Source organism: Melitaea cinxia, chromosome 11, assembly GCF_905220565.1.
Source record: "Melitaea cinxia chromosome 11, ilMelCinx1.1, whole genome shotgun sequence".
NCBI classification, from domain to species: domain Eukaryota; kingdom Metazoa; phylum Arthropoda; class Insecta; order Lepidoptera; family Nymphalidae; genus Melitaea; species Melitaea cinxia.
In genome coordinates, this window is record NC_059404.1 from 1,866,659 (window position 1) to 1,884,951 (window position 18,293).

General features: G+C 40.4%; 1 protein-coding gene across 1 annotated transcript; it reads left to right on the plus strand.

Moving 5' to 3' along the window:
- The first annotated feature begins 629 nt into the window (after window positions 1-629).
- On the plus strand, window positions 630-18,265 carry LOC123657979. The gene is made up of 13 exons (XM_045593457.1): window positions 630-908; window positions 2,005-3,411; window positions 3,528-5,490; window positions 6,363-6,528; window positions 7,995-8,387; window positions 8,509-8,644; window positions 9,218-9,321; window positions 10,091-10,152; window positions 10,393-10,466; window positions 10,848-10,919; window positions 12,227-12,306; window positions 13,181-13,266; window positions 13,771-18,265. The coding sequence occupies exons 1-13, from the start codon at window positions 630-632 to the stop codon at window positions 18,024-18,026; spliced, it is 9,078 nt and encodes a 3,025-aa protein (XP_045449413.1). The 3' UTR covers window positions 18,027-18,265.
- The last annotated feature ends 28 nt before the right edge of the window (window positions 18,266-18,293 follow it).

Here is an 18,293-nt window from a genome sequence, read left to right on the forward strand (position 1 = left end):
CAATGTTTATTGTTGTCCGACAGAGAGTAATGATCTCTTTACGATAATAGCTGAGTCCGGTTCAAATACTAAATAACTCTGGGATATCTCAACTATTTGTGGATTCAATATTTTAGTAAGTACAATGCCACATCGTTTCTGTTAAATTTGACCTATTTAGAGATTTAAGTATTTTCGAGTGGAATGTCTCTTACTTTGAAATTATATAGTGTCACTATGTATGTATTATCAATAAATATTATAATTATGCATTTATCAAATGAATTGTACGTGAGTATAAATTGAAATAATATAAGTACATCGATATCTAAGAGAAGAGAAAGTATGAAATAATGAAATTAAGTTTTAAAATAAATAAATAGAAATTTTAAATATTAGTCATCCAAAACTAAAACGACGTTATCTTTAGTTTGATACCATACTAATTTTATACGCGTTAGATAACCGTGCCAAGTTTACTACGGCCGTACCCAACGCATCACTCACGTTATACCGGCTTCCGACGCAACTGTTCGAATTATTCCTAACTCGTTAACATCGTACAGGCGAATCAATTAAAATAAACAACGATGAAAATACGCAACGGAAACGTTATCTAAAGTTAGAAGAACGTTAACAATAATACAACGATGAATCGTGATTATTACAAAGTGATGTTTACAAACAAGAACACGAATCGTTCTGATGTTATGGACAGTCGGGACATCCTAGACAACGACACGGAGTTCAATGCTAATCAGTTCAAACTGTACGACGACTTCGCGACGGACCTCCGTTACAACTTCAATTCCTTGAGAAACTTTGTCAGGAACGAAGTTAGACGAAGAGGTGATCCAAACGATTCCGGTGTGGACGTTGAGAATGGAAACCCCTTGGATGACGCAACCACGTCTAATGATAGCGATTTGGTAAGTTCGTAGCGTCAGGGGCATGATCATGTAAACGTATCATTAAAAATAAATCATTTCCGTACGATCTCATCCTGTATTTCAAAATTTTTAATATGCAAGTTAAATAGAGTGTAGGTACTGGTAAATATGTCTAATCATGATCGATTGATGTTGTAAACTACGAACAGAGTTAGATTTTAGAATAAATAACTTTTATACGTACTTGGATCCAATTAGTCAGTTTCCCAACGCCAATTGTCGGTGCCGAGCCATTGTGTTGGAAATGGAACATTAGCATGCCTCGTTTATTGTCCATTCGTCAGCCACTGTCCATTCTCTCACTGAAGAATATAACTAATGCTATAATCAGCACACAATTGAATAATTTTCCTTGTACTTATTTGATATATATTTTATAAATGCGTTAAAATTATTTGCGTACTATTTAAAAATTAAATTAAAACTTAATTATATAGACAAAGCAAAAACCTTAATGTTAAGTGTTCATGATCTAGGTTAAGTTCCACTATATGCACTAAGTAGAAGAGTATTATTTAAAAAAATAAATTACACACAAAGAAATGCTTAATAGCAACCACAATCAACTTTCTCCATTAAAGACGCCAGCTTGATCGTTATATGAACATTACAGTTTTCTTGTCTCCTCAAAAGCGTCAGTCATCATTACTTTAATTCGCATTTAAGTGCCAATATTAACCTGTTAAACTTAAAAGCAAACCATCTGTTTGCTTTTTTTTTATTTTATAACTTTTTGTTTTTCTATGGTATCGCAGTAATGACTCATATTGTGAACATAACACCTCCTCGAAAGTTCAGTATGTAAACTGATATCGGTATTCCACCAATTCCGTATGATTTCTGTGCTTATTTGAACATTAATATATATATATTTTAATTTGATTTAAAAATATATGTAATTAATGATAATATTTCCATTGTGTTGTATTACAAAGAATATTATTATTTCAAGTGCTTCTGGCAATTAATCATATACGCGTGAGTTTCCAGTGTCGCAAATATATATTATTTACCGTTATTTCGTTTTATTTAATATTTATATTTTAAATTAACAGTTTACGTATTTTTGTTCCAGTTGGAGAACGAAGTTATGGTAGATCCTTGGAGCAGTATGGACTCCTCAAATTCACCATTGACTGACTCTGAACCTTCCGCCAGTGAAGACACTCCTTCGACTTCCAGTGAACCTCGACGACCTATAAGTACTTCCTCTCCAATATTGCCGGACGCGCGCCGCTTATCGAACCCAAAAGATACCAAACCCCGATATTCAAAACACGTCACTCCGAAACCGATAGACAAAGTGCGCAACCGGGATCTAACACTTGATTTAGATAATCTCGATTCCGAGTCGCTCCCACGCCGACCGCATTTCCTTGACGACGATTACCATCTACCGTCAAAATCAAACATCGAATGTCGAATTCCCAAACCACATTTTCTGGACCACTCTCCCTCTCCAGATGAGTATGATGAACGAAATGATATAACCAATCCACATTTTCTCGAAGACGAAGTCGACGGTGATGACAGTCAAGCACAAAAGAAAGCTGGTGCTCTTCCGAAAAGAACAGCAAAACCGCAGTCTTCCAATGGTTCATCCCAAGAAGACCGACCGCACAGAACAAATTACAGAAGCACTTTGCATTATGGGTTAGAAAACGCAGCCAGATCAAGTGAACGTGACAAAAGAGCTTCACAGCTATTTAGAGGGACATGGCCCGGAGAACGCGATGCTTGGACAGGTCATGATTCTGCAAGTGTACGCAGTTTCTCCAGTAATGGATCAGATTGTCCACGTCCGTCTTCGAACTTAGAAAACAAAATGGAATGTGTGTGTTCGCTAATTTCATTGCTAAGTCTATCGCCTGAAAATAACGCCGATCTAAGCGGCCCTCTTCTCGACATGAGTAGATCTGTTGAAAGTTGTATTGCAATGAGGCAGGCGGGGTGTATTCCTTTATTGGTACAATTAATCCACTCAAAAGTGTCCAGAGAAACTAGAGATCGTGCTGCTAAGGCTCTCCGTAATATAATCCACACACAAACAGATGATAAAGCTGGAAGAAGGGAGGCAAGGGTATGGAGACTGCTAGAACAAGTTAGAGAATATTGTTATGTATTAGAAGATTTGGTAGAAGCTAGAAAAGAGGGTAAAGAAGCAATAGAAGACGATGTTACCAAACACCCCAGCCAAAGTGTGGCTGCTTTAATGAAATTGTCGTTTGACGAAGAACATCGTCATGTAGTCTGTCAATTAGGTGGATTGCAAGCTCTAGCAGCGTTGGTGAGTGGAGACCAAGCAGCACATGGAAGTAGAACTGATGATAACACGTGCTTGACAATGAGAAAGTACGCTGGTATGACGCTGACAAACTTGACGTTTGGAGATGGCAACAACAAATCCTTATTGTGTTCCTTCAAAGACTTCATGTTGGCGCTGGTCGAACAACTGGAGTCACCTAACGACGATATGCGACAGGTGAGTAAGAATATTGAAAAAATCAAATTATAATATTTTTTTAACTATTTTAATTGTACGGTGGGTTTGAGCAGTAGAAATTACATCTTAACGTGCTTGTATTATCTATGATTCAGGTCACAGCGGCTGTCCTCAGGAACCTGTCTTGGAGGGCAGATACAAGTAGCAAACAAGTTTTAAGAGAAGTTGGTGCTGTAAAGGGATTAACAAAAGCGGCTATGACATGCCAAAAAGAAGCAACATTAAAGTCTGTTCTTTCAGCCCTTTGGAATCTTACAGCTCATTGCTCCATGAACAAAGTTGCTCTGTGCTCTGTTGATGGAGCTTTGGGTTTTCTCGTAGATATGCTTAGCTATAACTCCCCTACAAAGACATTGGCAATTGTGGAGAACGCGGGTGGCATAATGCGAAACGTGTCGAGTCACATCGCAGTACGCGAAGATTACAGACAAATTCTCCGAGAGAGAAATTGTCTAAGTGTCTTACTGCAGCACCTCAAGTCTCCAAGTCTAACAGTGGTGAGCAACTCGTGCGGTACTCTGTGGAATCTGTCAGCGAGATGTCCTCAAGATCAACAATTTCTGTGGGACCAAGGAGCTGTTCCGATGCTCCGAAGCTTAATTCATTCTAAACACAAAATGATCGCAATGGGGTCGAGCGCTGCTCTTAAAAATTTATTGAATTCTAAACCTGGTAAGACACACATAATATCATTGGATACAACAGCTAGAAGTATGAATTTGCCCGCATTACCTACTCTCGGTGCGAGAAAACAAAAAGCTCTAGAACAAGAATTAGACCAGAACTTGGCGGAAACTTGTGACAACATTGAACCGGCAACTTCTCCGACTACCAGCAACAGAGAAGAGAAGAACCTCTTTACAGCTACCGAAAGACAGATTGCTATGAATCTAGAGAGGCACAGAATGACATCCAGTTCCCCTCTAATGGGCTCATTGACGTCACAAATATCGCTCAGTCATAGTGCACATTTAGCTAGCTATCTAAGTTGCAGTAACACTTTATTAAAAGGTGCCCTTGTATCACGCTCCTCAGAAGGAAGTTCCAACAATGTGAACAGATCTGAAAGCAAAGATTCCGTTACCAGCACTCATTCTGATTCAGTTTTCGAAAGAGGTATGCGCACGGGGAAAGTTCCAGTACCAACTCCTCGAAACAAAGATCTAATGAAGATGGACACCGGTAGCGACACATTAAGGTCTTCAAAATCCCTAACGAAAGACTCCAATTACCTGAGGTATGGAGGTCAACCACCCATTCCACCCCCAAGAAGCTCAACAGATATGAGGACAAATTACACAGAATCTGGTTATGACGTCGACCAAGATTCTTGCGACCAACCCATAGACTTTAGTAGAAAATACTCAGAAACTAAGAGCGAATCTGAACCTGTTGAGAAACCGAAGTCCGAAAACAAAAAGTATTCGAAAAAAGAAAGTCCAAACACCTTCGGTGACTATCAAGAAACTGATTTAGATCAACCGACCGATTACTCATTACGTTATGCAGAACACCAGTCTGAGAACGGTTCGGACATATCCGAGCCCCCAGCGCCGTCTGTTCACGAGGACACAATCAAACACTTCGCCACGGAGGGCACGCCTTACGAGACTCCTATAATATTTTCGACAGCAACGTCTATGTCGGACCTTCGTATAATTGGTAAAGACGGCAAGCCTAAAACTTCTAATGTGAAAGAAAATCCGGAAGTGATGACCCATTCGGACGAAAAAGACACCTGCTCAATTGAAGATCCTCCAAGACATGACAACGACATCGCTGTGCCAACGCCACCAATGATATCGGTACCTGATACAGTAGTAGAAAAGCAGAGTGTTTTTGATACTAAGTTTAGTTCGGGAATGATAAGTCCAGAGAAACCGGTAAACTACTGCGACGAAGGAACGCCAGGTTATTTCTCTAGAGTTAGTTCACTGAGTAGTCTCGGGGAACCCACTGAAGAGGATAGTTTGGCAAAAAAGAACGCACAAGCATCCATTAATGTTGAGCCGAGTCCGCAGGAACAAAGCACAAGCAGCTCTGGAAAGGATAAAGAAGGTACGTGTCTTAACTCGTTGATTTAATTTAAATATATTAATAATAAATAAACGCTTCACACTCAACGGTTATTTATATATATCAAATATTAGTTTAAATTAAAAATTCTTTAACATTAAATTATCAATAACGATATCTTGATGATGATAGAATTTCAAATCAAAAATATACGGTCGAATATATATACCCCGACAGGACACAATTTTGTTCGGGGACAACTTCGTCTTTTATGAACCGATTTTGATAATTCTTTTTTTTTTTTTTTGTTGTAAAGGCGATATCCCTAGTGTAGTACCGTGATAAGTAAACCAGGATCTGATGATGGGATCTCAGAGAAATCGAGGGAAACTCGAAAATCCGCATAACTTTTTACTGGGTGTACCGAATTTGATAATTTTTAATTTAATCGAAAGCCGATGTTTATCATGTGGTCACATTTAAATTTCACCGAGATCTGTTTACAAGTTTTGAAGTAATCTTTGATAATGCGTATTTACTTGACTAATTTTTCGCCTACCTACGTTGTATTACTTGTCGATATAATTGAAATCGGTTTTTATTTCCTTCGCCTGCAAACAATTCTACAATGGTTAACGTCATGTAATTGTTTCGCTAACTCTTACAAGTTCGATTTCTGCTCCTAGCAAATGTTCTAATATATAAACCTTACTCGTGCTTCCTCCTCCTGAACCTCGATCCTGTAGTTCGCGAAGTGTGAGACTAATTGTTAACAATACCACCCATACATTTTGTAGCGTGATATTTCATAGCATACGATTTATATTCTACGAAGATAAATAAGCTTCCTAATGCCAAAACACTTGCTAAAATCGTGTGAATAATTAATCAAGACCCTTTTCCCTCCTTCTCAGGTTCCAAGGCGGTAACGTTTGCCCAGGAGGCTCTGTCGCCCCAGTCGCCAGCGTCACCTCGCTTCGTAGAGGACACTCCGCTCATGTTCTCTCGCTCGAGCTCGCTGGGCTCGCTGCCTGACTGCGAGCAGTTGGATGATCAAGCCTCTGTTGTTTCGGAAGTTAGGTGGGTCCTATGCTTCACTCGTTTGCTTCTTTACATTATGGTGTTACATATAGCTTAAAAAAATGTTTAAGATAATGTTAATGAAAGGTATATATATATATATATATATTATAGTCAACAAAAATATCAACATTTTTTTTTAAATATTGTTTTCAATTTTTAAATATTAAAATTCAATTGCTAAATTTGCTTCATAAGATTGAGTGTAAATATTAAAGCAGAATAAAATTTTGTGTACGAGAGGAACTAATATGGGGTCATACTAAATTCTTAAAACATTCTAAAAATGTGATGACAAAATCATAAAACACTATATTGATATATCCCACAGGTTTTAGTTTATAATAATAATAATAAAAGCTCTTTATTGTACACCAAGAGTGAGTAAAATTACAAAAATAAAAACAGGAGATTAAGTACAAAAGGCGGCCTTATCGCTAATGAGCGATCTCTTCGAGGCAACCTTTGGGCAGAGGAAATGGTATATATGTAGACAGTTTAGGTTAGGTTAGGTTAGGTACAGTTTTACCTTAACATATACAATATAATTAGACAAATAAATAATGTAAAATAAAAATAAAAAATCTAAGTATATGTACGTACATGGCATATATAAATGGAAAGTTGTAATAAACATACATAGACGTATATAAAGTTAATGAATTATTGTGATAAGATTCAGTGAGGACAGGAGATAATATGTGACTAGATAGAAGGATTAAAATTGAAGGAAATAGTGTTTCACAGACTTCTTAAAAATTGGAAGGGATTCAGCGCGTCTGATGGGCAAAGGTAGGGAGTTCCAAAGCCGATTGATGGGCAAAGGTAGGCAGCTTGGACAGTAAATGATTTAGTATAGAAAGTAGTGGAGAGGGGAGGAATTTTAAGAAGTAAACTATCATCGGAGCGAAGGCTTCGCTCATGAGACTCACTGAGATACTTAAAACGTTCACGTCGGTAAGAGTAAGTGAGTTAGTATGTGAGTATTCCTGCGAAGGCGAATTTATAATACTTGGTTGTTGTTTTTTTTTTATTTGTAAAAGAAATATAAGGTGTCTGATAATTTTAAAGATTTTTGAAATAAAATTTATTCTTATTTATATCAAAGCTTGTTGATCTCCCCACCGTACCTCGGAGCGCACGTCCACCAATCGGTCCCTGTTGTTATCATTGACACTTGGTAACGATAGTTGCGTATAGTAGGGAATACATCCGTCAACCCGCACTGGAACAGCGAGAGGATCAAGCTCCTACAGGCCTGCTACGTTATTACGTTATTTAAGCTCGGATCCTTCTCCTACATGGGGAAAGAGGCCTATTCATAGCAGTGGGTTACTGCAGGCCGAAGCGAGGCTGTTACAGACTGAATTGTTTAGCCGAGCCTACGTTTGCGCATCCCCGACAGTGGATTGTTACTCCACCATCAAGAATGCGAGCTAATTCATAGTCCCGTCCACCGCCCGCAGTCGGCTGACGTCGGGCTGCATCTCCCCCAGCGAGATCCCCGACTCGCCCGGCCACAGCGCGCCGCCGTCGCCGCGCCACGCGCGCCCGCCGCACGCGCCGCCCGCGCCGCACACGCCGCCCGGTCAGTCTCACGCACACCTATGTGGACACATATACAGACATGCGCTGCCCACGTCAATATGCCGGAAACATTCAGTTGACTCACAGACACACATATACACGTATGCGTTCACGTACACGTACGCACTTGCACGCACGCGCACACTAATTTGTATACACTCATACATACATAAAAGGTTTTTCAGAATTTTTATGTATCAACTTAATATTGACTTTAATAATTCTAACTTCTATAGATCTAGTCTTATTAGAAAAATAAGTATACTGACATAGTAAGATAGTGTGAGCATTAGTATGTAGAGAGGGTATTTTTACACTAAACTACACTTCATACTTAAATGAAAAACCATAAATACACATACATCGTGTCGAAACTGGTCTGTAGTAACTGTCCCGTGCGTGTCCAGTGGAGGCGCGCGACGTATCAGTGTTCGAGGAGCGGCCGGCGCAGTTCGTGGTGGAGAACACGCCGGCGCAGTTCTCCGCCAACACCAGCCTGTCCAGCCTCACCATCTACGACGAGCCCAAGGTGAGGCTACTACCTGTACATCAATTGTGATCTAAGAAAACACCAAGACCGGACGGAGCGACCAACTATAGGAAAAGCCTACGTCCAGCAGTGGACCGTTAAGGGCTGATGGATAGATGGATGAAAATACCAAGGAAGGACACAGCAGGAAATATCCTCGTCACAATGTGAAGCAGCCCGACTGAAGTACCTCTACCTTATAGAAAATTTCTAATGCTAAATAATACTGCTTTCAAGCAGTTTTGTGTTACTATGGTGAGTAAGGTAAGGGTCGGCAATGCGCTTGCGATGCTTCCGATGTTTCGGGCGTCTATATGCTACGGTAATCGCTTATCATCAGGTGGGTCGTAACCTTGTTTACCGACCTAGAAGTCTACAAAAAAAAATCCGAATTAACCCTTTGAAACACAATTCCTATGCTAAAAAAAAGTCTGATTAATTTTTTTCTCACTGATTACTTTTTATGATTTAAATAAACAAAATCATTTCCAAGCGTAATAATAAGCTCCTCGTCTCTAATACCCGTACGTATAATATTAGTAAGTAATATTTTTTATTATATTTCACTTTCAGCTGCCTTTGCTCCTGGAAGACGCGGGCAAGGAAACAGTATCCGATCTCGACACCTCTCCGCCGGAGAATGAAGTGCACGGACATTCTGAAATGGTCGATAATGAGTATGTATCAGATATGATAGCTCTTAATTTAGAATTCGTTTTATATATCAGGGGATAAATTATAAAAGTCAGGAAGTCATTTTAATTTTTCACAATTCCATCTAGGATAGCAAAAAAGTGCGTGCATCAGAGTACAAATGTCAGAAGTGAAACTTCTTTGGCAAACTAATTTTTAAGTCTCGTTTATATTTATACAAATCTATAGCTTTAGCCCATGTCCTATGTCCAGCAGTGGACTGCGCTAGGCTGAAGTGATGATGATGAAAGCTTTAGATTTCTGTTCCAGCTCTATCGACAGAAACGTTGCCGTTTCATCAAAACTTTGCCATTTCAACCGTAAAATTTTAATGCTCATGCGCCTAAACAAGTTTCACTTCAAAAATATTTGTTCAATAATGTTTGTCTATTTTTTAAGATACTTTTAATTATCTTTTTGGTATTTACATTGTATGAAACTTCGTTTAAAAAGAATTAAATTAATTCCAATACTGTAAATATGTTTGTATGATCCAAAATTTTTTTTTTTTTTTAATACAAAAAATATTTTTTTTTTTTACTTATCTGCAACAGAGGAGTATGAAACCTTCATCCAGCAGTGAGATATTTAGATACAACATGAAAGTAGGCGAAACTTTCATTTGAACTTTATTAAAGCTGTCTTGATTAATACTTGTACGGATGGGTGGTTGTCTCAAAGTTAAAAATAAATGAGAGGTCTGATAATTAAAACATTAAACCATTATTTGTATATAAATTATTTTCTTTTCAGGCGACCAGACGACGAACACGCAGAAAACAGAAGAATGAACACAACAGTTGAGACCAATCAAGGTAACTTACACTTTAAAAAAATATAGATTTTATCGTAGTGGCTAGAAAAAAATCAATTAAAATAATGTACTCATCTAGTCTCCGCCGGTTTGTGATACGTAGATTGCAGTAGCGTTTTTTAATAATAATTATAATAAATTCTGAAATTAAGTCAATAATATTACGTCAGTGTATGTATCAATACGGCCATGGTGGATTGACCAGAATAACTGTTATAACAAATTACTCGTATCCTTACAGGAACGCATTCGTCAGACAGCGACGCCAGCGACCAAGACTTGCTCAACGAGTGTATTGAAAAGGGCATCGCGCAGGTACCTTCAATGTTTACTTCTTAGTTGTTAGGCTATGAGAGAGAGAAAGAAAATGTGCGCTCACACCTCTCACTCTTACTCCGTCACAAAATATCACATTTTTTGTAACGCTCTCGTGTCGCATTCACCAGCTTACTCCCCAAGTCAAGCGTACGTAAAGAAGTTTTACTTCGAAAATGATTCGTTTTGAACATTTGTTAGAAATTGAAACGTACATTAGAAAAATGAATCGTTCAATGAATAACTGGAACTAAGCTTTGGAAAATGAACATAGATTATTTTATATATAGAAGGAATAAATTTATTATAAACATTTTTTCTGACGTATGTATAAATGACGTTATTTGTTATAAAATTATAATCAAAATGTTTTATGAACAGGTCGTAAAGAACAAAGGTCCGCCATCGGATGTGTCTTCGGTAAACCATTATCCACTGAGAGACGACCTCTATGTAAGTATACATATAATTACAAGAAAAAATAATAGACATCTATACAAATAAATAAAATTGGAGTATCTGTTTGTAATTTTAAAATAACCGCTTTTTACTAAATGCATATATATGGATGTATGTATACACGGTACACATACCAAAATAACATTTTTCACAATTTTTGCGTCTGTCGGTTTGTTTGTTCCGGCTAGTCGCGGAAACGGCTGGACCGATTTTTGACAGGAATTTCACTGGCAGCTAGCTGATGTAGTAAGGAGTAACTTAGGCTACTTTTATTTTAGAAATTTGTTCATTTTATCACTGCAAACTGAAAAATAACTTTTTTGCTTAATTTCACGCGGACGAAGTCGCGGGCACAGTTAGTCAGACAGTATCGGTGAGGATCTTGAAAGTTGCGTTTGACTCCAGATTAGAAAGGTTGCGTGTTCAAATTACGTCGGAGTCACCACAGTACTGTACTTACCAGTATGTCCGATCTGTCTGTCTGTCTGTGATGAGTATTGCAATGAAACGCTATTTGGTTGACATGTCAGTTTATTAGTAAGATCGTTACAATTAACTGAAGTGTGGCACAGCAGGAAATTTCCTGCTCAAAATATGGAGCAGCCTGACTGAGGTAGTACCTCGACTTTACAGAAGATCACAGCTAAATAATACTGTTTTCAAGGAGTGTCGTGTTTATGTTGGTGAGTAAGGTATCCAGAGCTCCTGGGGGAATTGGGAATAGGGTCGGCAACGCATTTGCGATGCTTCTGGTGTTGTAGGCATCTCTAAGCTACGGTAGTCGCTTACCATGAGTGAGCGGTATGCTTGTTTGCCGACCTATTTATATAAAATAAAATCCGGCGACTCACAGTTCGGCGCCCGAGTGAACAAACTTTTGTAAAACTGTTGTAACACTTTTGTAGTTATATACGTGTTAATAATACTTTGACAGTTGAAGACTAAATCACTAACAATAAGATAATGTATACTTATTACTCGTATTAACATAGACATAGCCAACAGTCAATATTGACGTATTAAAAGATTTAATGAATACTTTGAACGTAAATACGTTCTGTAATTGTTTTATATTCTTTATAATGATTTTGGATAAAATTCTACAATTATTATGGCTACTTTGATTGTATTGTGTTTTGTGTTTTTTTTTTCCGCCCTAGTTATTATTTATAAATCGCTATTGAAATTATAAATTTAATGTAAAAATGAATTATTTGATCGACATAATATATTGATTGATGGGTGACAGGTTTTTTTGATGTGCAATTAAAAATATACCTTTAATAATTGTTCGTTCGCAGCGTTCACTGCCACCGCACTTGCGTTCTTCAACTGAAACCGTCATGATGTCGCGCGAGTTCGGCAGGACTGTTCGTGATTGGTAAGACGAAATCTATAATATAAAAATGAGTCGCTGAATGTGTTGCTAAGCGCAAAACTCGAGAACGGTTGGACCGATTTCGCTAATTCTTTTTTTTTAAATATTCCTTGAAGTACGAGGATGGTTCTTACGGAGGGAAAAATTCTAAAAAAAAAAAAAAAAAATAATAAAATTAAAGAATCGACTGTTAGGCGATACGAAGTTCGCCGGGTCAGCTAGTTATTTATAATTATTAGATCCATAATACATAATAATGTGGGTATTGTTCACGTATTTAGTTTTTGTAGACAACGTCTTAGTCGTCTTTAGTATATAATTATTTAGTTGTCTCTATACAGTTTAGATATATATATTTTATGAATATAATATTTTAACATGTAAATATTTCGTATGTATGTATGTATGTCAATATACCTCTAAGTAGGGTCGATTGGAATTTATATATATTTTAGTGATAGGCTTATCTCGTATGAGCCTTTCCTTTTATTTGCTACGTACCTACATTTATTTCGATGTGCAATAAAGAGTACTAATGGTCGCACAGTGATCGAAATTCGACCATAATTAATTAAAATTACAAGTCTGAACATTAAACAAAAGAGTATATGCGTGTGTGTATCAAATACCTGGTATTGTGTTTTTTTTTTATTAATTTAATGTATTTTTATACACAATTAAATAATATATTCTTCTGCATTCTGCACTCCTCTATATAAACTATAAGTGTACGAAATTTCATACCCCTTTGTCCGCGCAATTTTCGTAAAAAGGGGTACAAAGTTTTTCCTCACGTATTAATATGGATAAATAAATAAAGAACCAATAATGAGAAGTAGCCGCTATAACGTGTACTCCCCCCCCCCCCTCCCCCCAGCAGCCCGCCCCCGCTGCCGCCCAAGGAGCGCCACCGCGCCGCGCCGCCGCGCCCGCCGCCCCTAGCGGACCTGCACCTTGCCGAAGGTATACTCACTTTGTTATATCTGCCCTTGCACACGCTTTAACACTTTATTTTCTTATTTTTGTTGTTTACCATCATATTGTTTATAATGAAATAACTTTTTTGAATTTTATAATGTTGTTTACCAGTTAATTGCAAGAAAGAACTTGGAACTTAATCTAACAATAAATGCACAACTCGTCTTGGTATACACCCCACGTTAATGTCTTTCTAGTGAGTCTGAGGACGATGTGTTTTTTTTTTTTTATAATTTAGTTTGATAAAAAAATTGGATTATCAACGCAGAAGTAAGTTTTCAAATCGGTTCTGTCAGGACCGAGATAAGCATGCTTAACAAAAAACTCAGTTCTGCTGCATAAGTACAAAAATTGATTTACCTTATTATAATAGTATAAAGAAAACTGTATAATATGTTTCGTGAACTGGATTCGAAGTGAACCAACATAAAGCTGAAATAGAAACTTAGATTTGATATATATATAAAGAGATATGTGATAATTTTACAGGTGTTACGGGCCGCAGACACGAAAGTCGTCAACTGGAAAAGACGCAGCGCGACAAGCCGAAACTACCCGCCACTCAGAACTTAGCGCGGAACGACTCACTCAGCTCGCTCAGCTTGGATTCCTTCGGCTCCACGGACAGAGAGATATTCGAGGAAACCGTGAAAGCGGGACTGTCCAGCGTCAACCCTCGAGCGCAGTACGCTCTAGACAGCGACAAAATCAAGGCACACTCCGTTGAAAGAAAACCGGAAGCGAACAAACACAACAGACATCACAAGTCACTGGACAGAAGCGACAAAATATCGCACCGCGGAATTAAAGTCAAAGACCCGGAGTTCGAAAGGAATCTCGCGTCGGGCGCTTACAACATCAAGTCGCCGATTAAAATTAAAAAATTAGAACAAGACTTCGCAAACATGAACATAACTAGATCTCCATATTCGTACCACGGCGAGACTTCCGGGAGCCACAACTCTAGGCTCAGAGGCCACTCGCGGCTTTACGACGACGGGCCCCCGAGCTTGCCGGCAAGAATCGAAGATCATCGACGGCTGGACAGAAGCAACTCCCTGAGTTCCCTGAGCAACGACTCTTTCGGATCCACCGATAAAGAGGTATTCGAGCGTTCCGTCCGCATGGGCATGTCGAAACCGCAACCGAAGAAACGGGAAGAAAGTAAACTGAGAGTCCGCAGCGACGACCGCCTCGAAGTCAGGGACTCGCATCGGAGAAGACGCAAGGACACGAAGCCGCATCAAGGAGCGCTCGACAAGATGGTCGGCGAGGAGTACTCCAGGGACAGAGCCATACTGGAGGAGGTGATAGCGAGGGGGGCGGGGGGGATTAAAACGGAGGCGAAAGGAGAGACCAAGGGAGGGGAGGCCGGCCAGTCAAAAAACGTTCCAGCGCCGTCTGCGGTACTCGCGGCCGCAGGCGCGCGCGCCGGCACCGCGCGAGACAGCACTGGCTCTGACGACTCCGCTATCGACACTATCGATAACCCTCTCACTACCGCGGACATCACTATCGACATAGAGGGCCCGCTCGACCGCTCCAACGAGCTGGCCACGGTCGACTCCGGGAACACGACGCTAGACTCGGACTGCAACGAGATGGAGCACTCCAACGAGTGCCTCGCGCCCAAGTCCGGCAACACCACCCTGGAGTCCGAGAGGGACGAGCTCAACCGATCCAACGAGTCGTACGCGGACGTGCCCGACGGCTCCTGGAGCGACGACGAGCGGCCGCCGGCCTGCGACGCCGCCACGCTCACTCGGAAGGCCAGGCCTCGCCCCGAGTGGCCCGACATCAAGTGCAGCGACGGGCTGCCCGACGATGTGTCGAAACGCAGCGACACCTGGAACGAAAACACGTGCCCCGATGACGTCACGTTCCCCACCATCAGTGGCTCCGTACACCTGGCCTCTTCGCTACGTAGCGAGCTGGGGGACGCCGCGCTACCCGACCTGCTCGAGAGGCACCAGGTACCCGTCTTTTCGAGGCCAGATCTAACGGACAAACTTGACCGAGACCTAGGAGTCGGCGACGACTGTAAACTAGATGATAGAATTTTACTAGAAAATATTCCTGAACCGAGTTTCACCTCGTTGGTGGACGACGGTGAACCGAAATTCGATTCGATCGTGTCGACCGCCATCGAACAGGAGGCGGCGCGATTGGCCGCTCAGTTGAAAAACTCACAATACGCTTTAGAAAACAGCATGACTTCCCTTACGTCTATAGACTTAGATAACGTTAAACCGCCTTCCAACTTAGGTAGCTTGCTTTCACTAAGCGCTTCGGGACACCTCGACGACACATCCGTTCAAACGTCAAAGAAGTCTCAAAGGAGTAGGAAGAAGTCGTTACCGGTTGCATTGATGGTTAAAAGAGCGCTCAGCAACTCGGCTCATCAAGGGAGCTCCGAACACCTGGACAGCATACCGCTAAGTTTCTTAGATAACGTAAAGCCCCCTTCGGAGATGGAACATCTCGATATGGACGGCAGCATGATATCTGTATCGAGTATTGTGTCTGAAGTTGCCGAGACGAGAGATAATAAAACGCCAATAGTATTCGATTTTAAGCAACCAGTACAAGATTTCCCGCTTTGTACCACCTTCACTCACGTCTTCCACGATTTAGACAAAGTTAATCCTCCGTCATTGTTCGATGAAATGGCAGAATCGACGTTAGAGGTCGAACCTACGACCGCACAAGAAGTGTACGACGATTGTGTCTCAAACACTCTGAATGTAATAACAGACCTACCGTCCGGATCTGAAAACTGTACACCCTTACCTTCAGATATTAGTAGCGTTGAATCGACACCCAAAAGACAGCGCGACTACTTGACACCAAAAGAAAAACGGAACGCGGCCAAGTATCGCTACCAAACGTACACCATTACAGACACTGCGTCTGAAGATGATGTAGTTCTAAAAGTAGAGTCCGAAGAATTCGTAACTTGGACGAAATCTGAGAGCGATAGATCAGACGATTACGTCACAGCAACGTCTGAACCTAAGTCCAGGAAGCGAGTCAGTGCAAAACAGAGGAGACAAGAGGACCGAGCTCGGTACCAAACTCAAACAGTCGACATTCACAACATTCTCTCCTCATCACAAGAAACACCGCAACCAAACGATCAACCTAACCCACAAATTGAAAGTTTGAAACAACGATTAGCCGCAAAAAAATCTATAAAGCAGAGACGAATAGAGGACGCCGAAAGATTTAGAACTAGAACGTTGAGTGAGGATATTCCTCCATCGCCTACTTTTGTAACGAAAGACGCGAATTTCGAAAATGTCGAAACTACAACTGGTTATGACAGTCTCTCTTCTAATGAATTAAACCATCAACAGCTACTCGATGATAGACAAAGCGATGACGTCTTCAGAGACGCAGACAGCGGAAACAATGAGGACGACTTTGAACTGAATTCGACACAGTTAAAAACATATAAACAAAGTTTTAGGAATTATTTACCAGTCATCGAAAGCCCTGCGGCGGTCGACATGTGTGTAGTCAATAACCTAAAAAATATAGAAATGACGGCGTCCTATAGACGCACTTTGCAAAGTGACAAAAATCAAAATCCAAGCAGTAGCGACTTCGCCAGCTACGAGGGTGACAGTAATTCAGTACATTCAGAATCCGATACGGAAACAACATCGACGAGACCTAAGCCAAAAATAATCAAACCTGAGAAAAGAGATGGGAGCTTGGACTCCAATGAATCTGGGGAAAGAGAACATGAAGCTCCAAAAGCTGTGCGAGGAAGGAAAAAGGCTATGTACGTATCGCCATACCGACGAAACGCTCCAAGTCCGAAAAAATCTGTTACGCCCCCAGTTAAGACATCCCCGAAAGTCACTCCCACGGCAAAAGCTCCAGCAAGCACCGTGAAAGCTCAAACTAGTGCCAAAACGCCCAGTAGACCATTTACAACTAAATCGATTACAACTTCGCCTAAGAAAGCTGTACCAAATAGATCGCCGTCAAAAATAGCTCAAAAACCCATGACTATTCCTCCGGTTGCAAGTAAGCCTTTACCTCTAGTAAGGCAAGGAACGTTCACGAAAGAGGAAAGTTCAGTCCCGGCAAAGGATTTGCCTGTTCCTGATAAGAAAGCGACTGGTTCGCATGCGGGAACAGCTACTTCACCAACAAAACAAACTGCTAATACTTCCCCGTCGCGGCTCCCACAGTTCAACCGCGCCCGGCCCACTGTGACTAAAACTACTAAACAACAACCGAAGCAAAGTACATCTGCAAAGCGTAGTTCAGAGCCGGCTATGAAGAATTCACCGTCGAACCACAGTCTCCAAAGCAATGATAGCGGGAAAACAATAGTGTTAGCCCGCGGCTCACGGCAAGGGAGCACGTCTAGTGTTAATTCAATCTCATCATCGAAAACTAAAGATGTGGAAAGTAAAATAGCAAATCTTTGGAAGAAAGTCGAGCAGGCCAAGAAATTACCGGCGAAGAGTGATAAGAAAGTGTTTATCGAGAGCGACAAGACTGAAACACCGAAGCTAATAAGGAGCTCTACTTTCGAAGGTCAACCGAAACAGAATCAGGTTTCTACAGCCACGAAACAGAAGTCCGCCATCGGTATCCGAGTGTCGCAGATTCCGAGCTTGAGGCCGAAGTCGACGCCGAGTAAAACCTCGAGCCAAACTAATGTCAATAAAAAACCGGCGATTACGAGACCGTTTTTACGCAAGGGAGGCGGCCAGATCGCGTCGTGATCGGAACATCCGATTGAACTCTAACCGTCCCGAATTTAATTTTGGGTTCAAACTTGCTTTTTTTAACTTTGGAAATACGACAAACGTATTATAAAGTGTATTGTAGATGGGTGTCGGTTTGTCTAAAACCAAACTATATTGATTACAGCAATAATCAACAGAGAATATTAGAAAATCTTTGATAATGAGTTGATTTACTACGATTTATATAATTCAATTATAAAAATTATATCACATTTTAAATTATTCTAAGTGATTGTTGTCTGC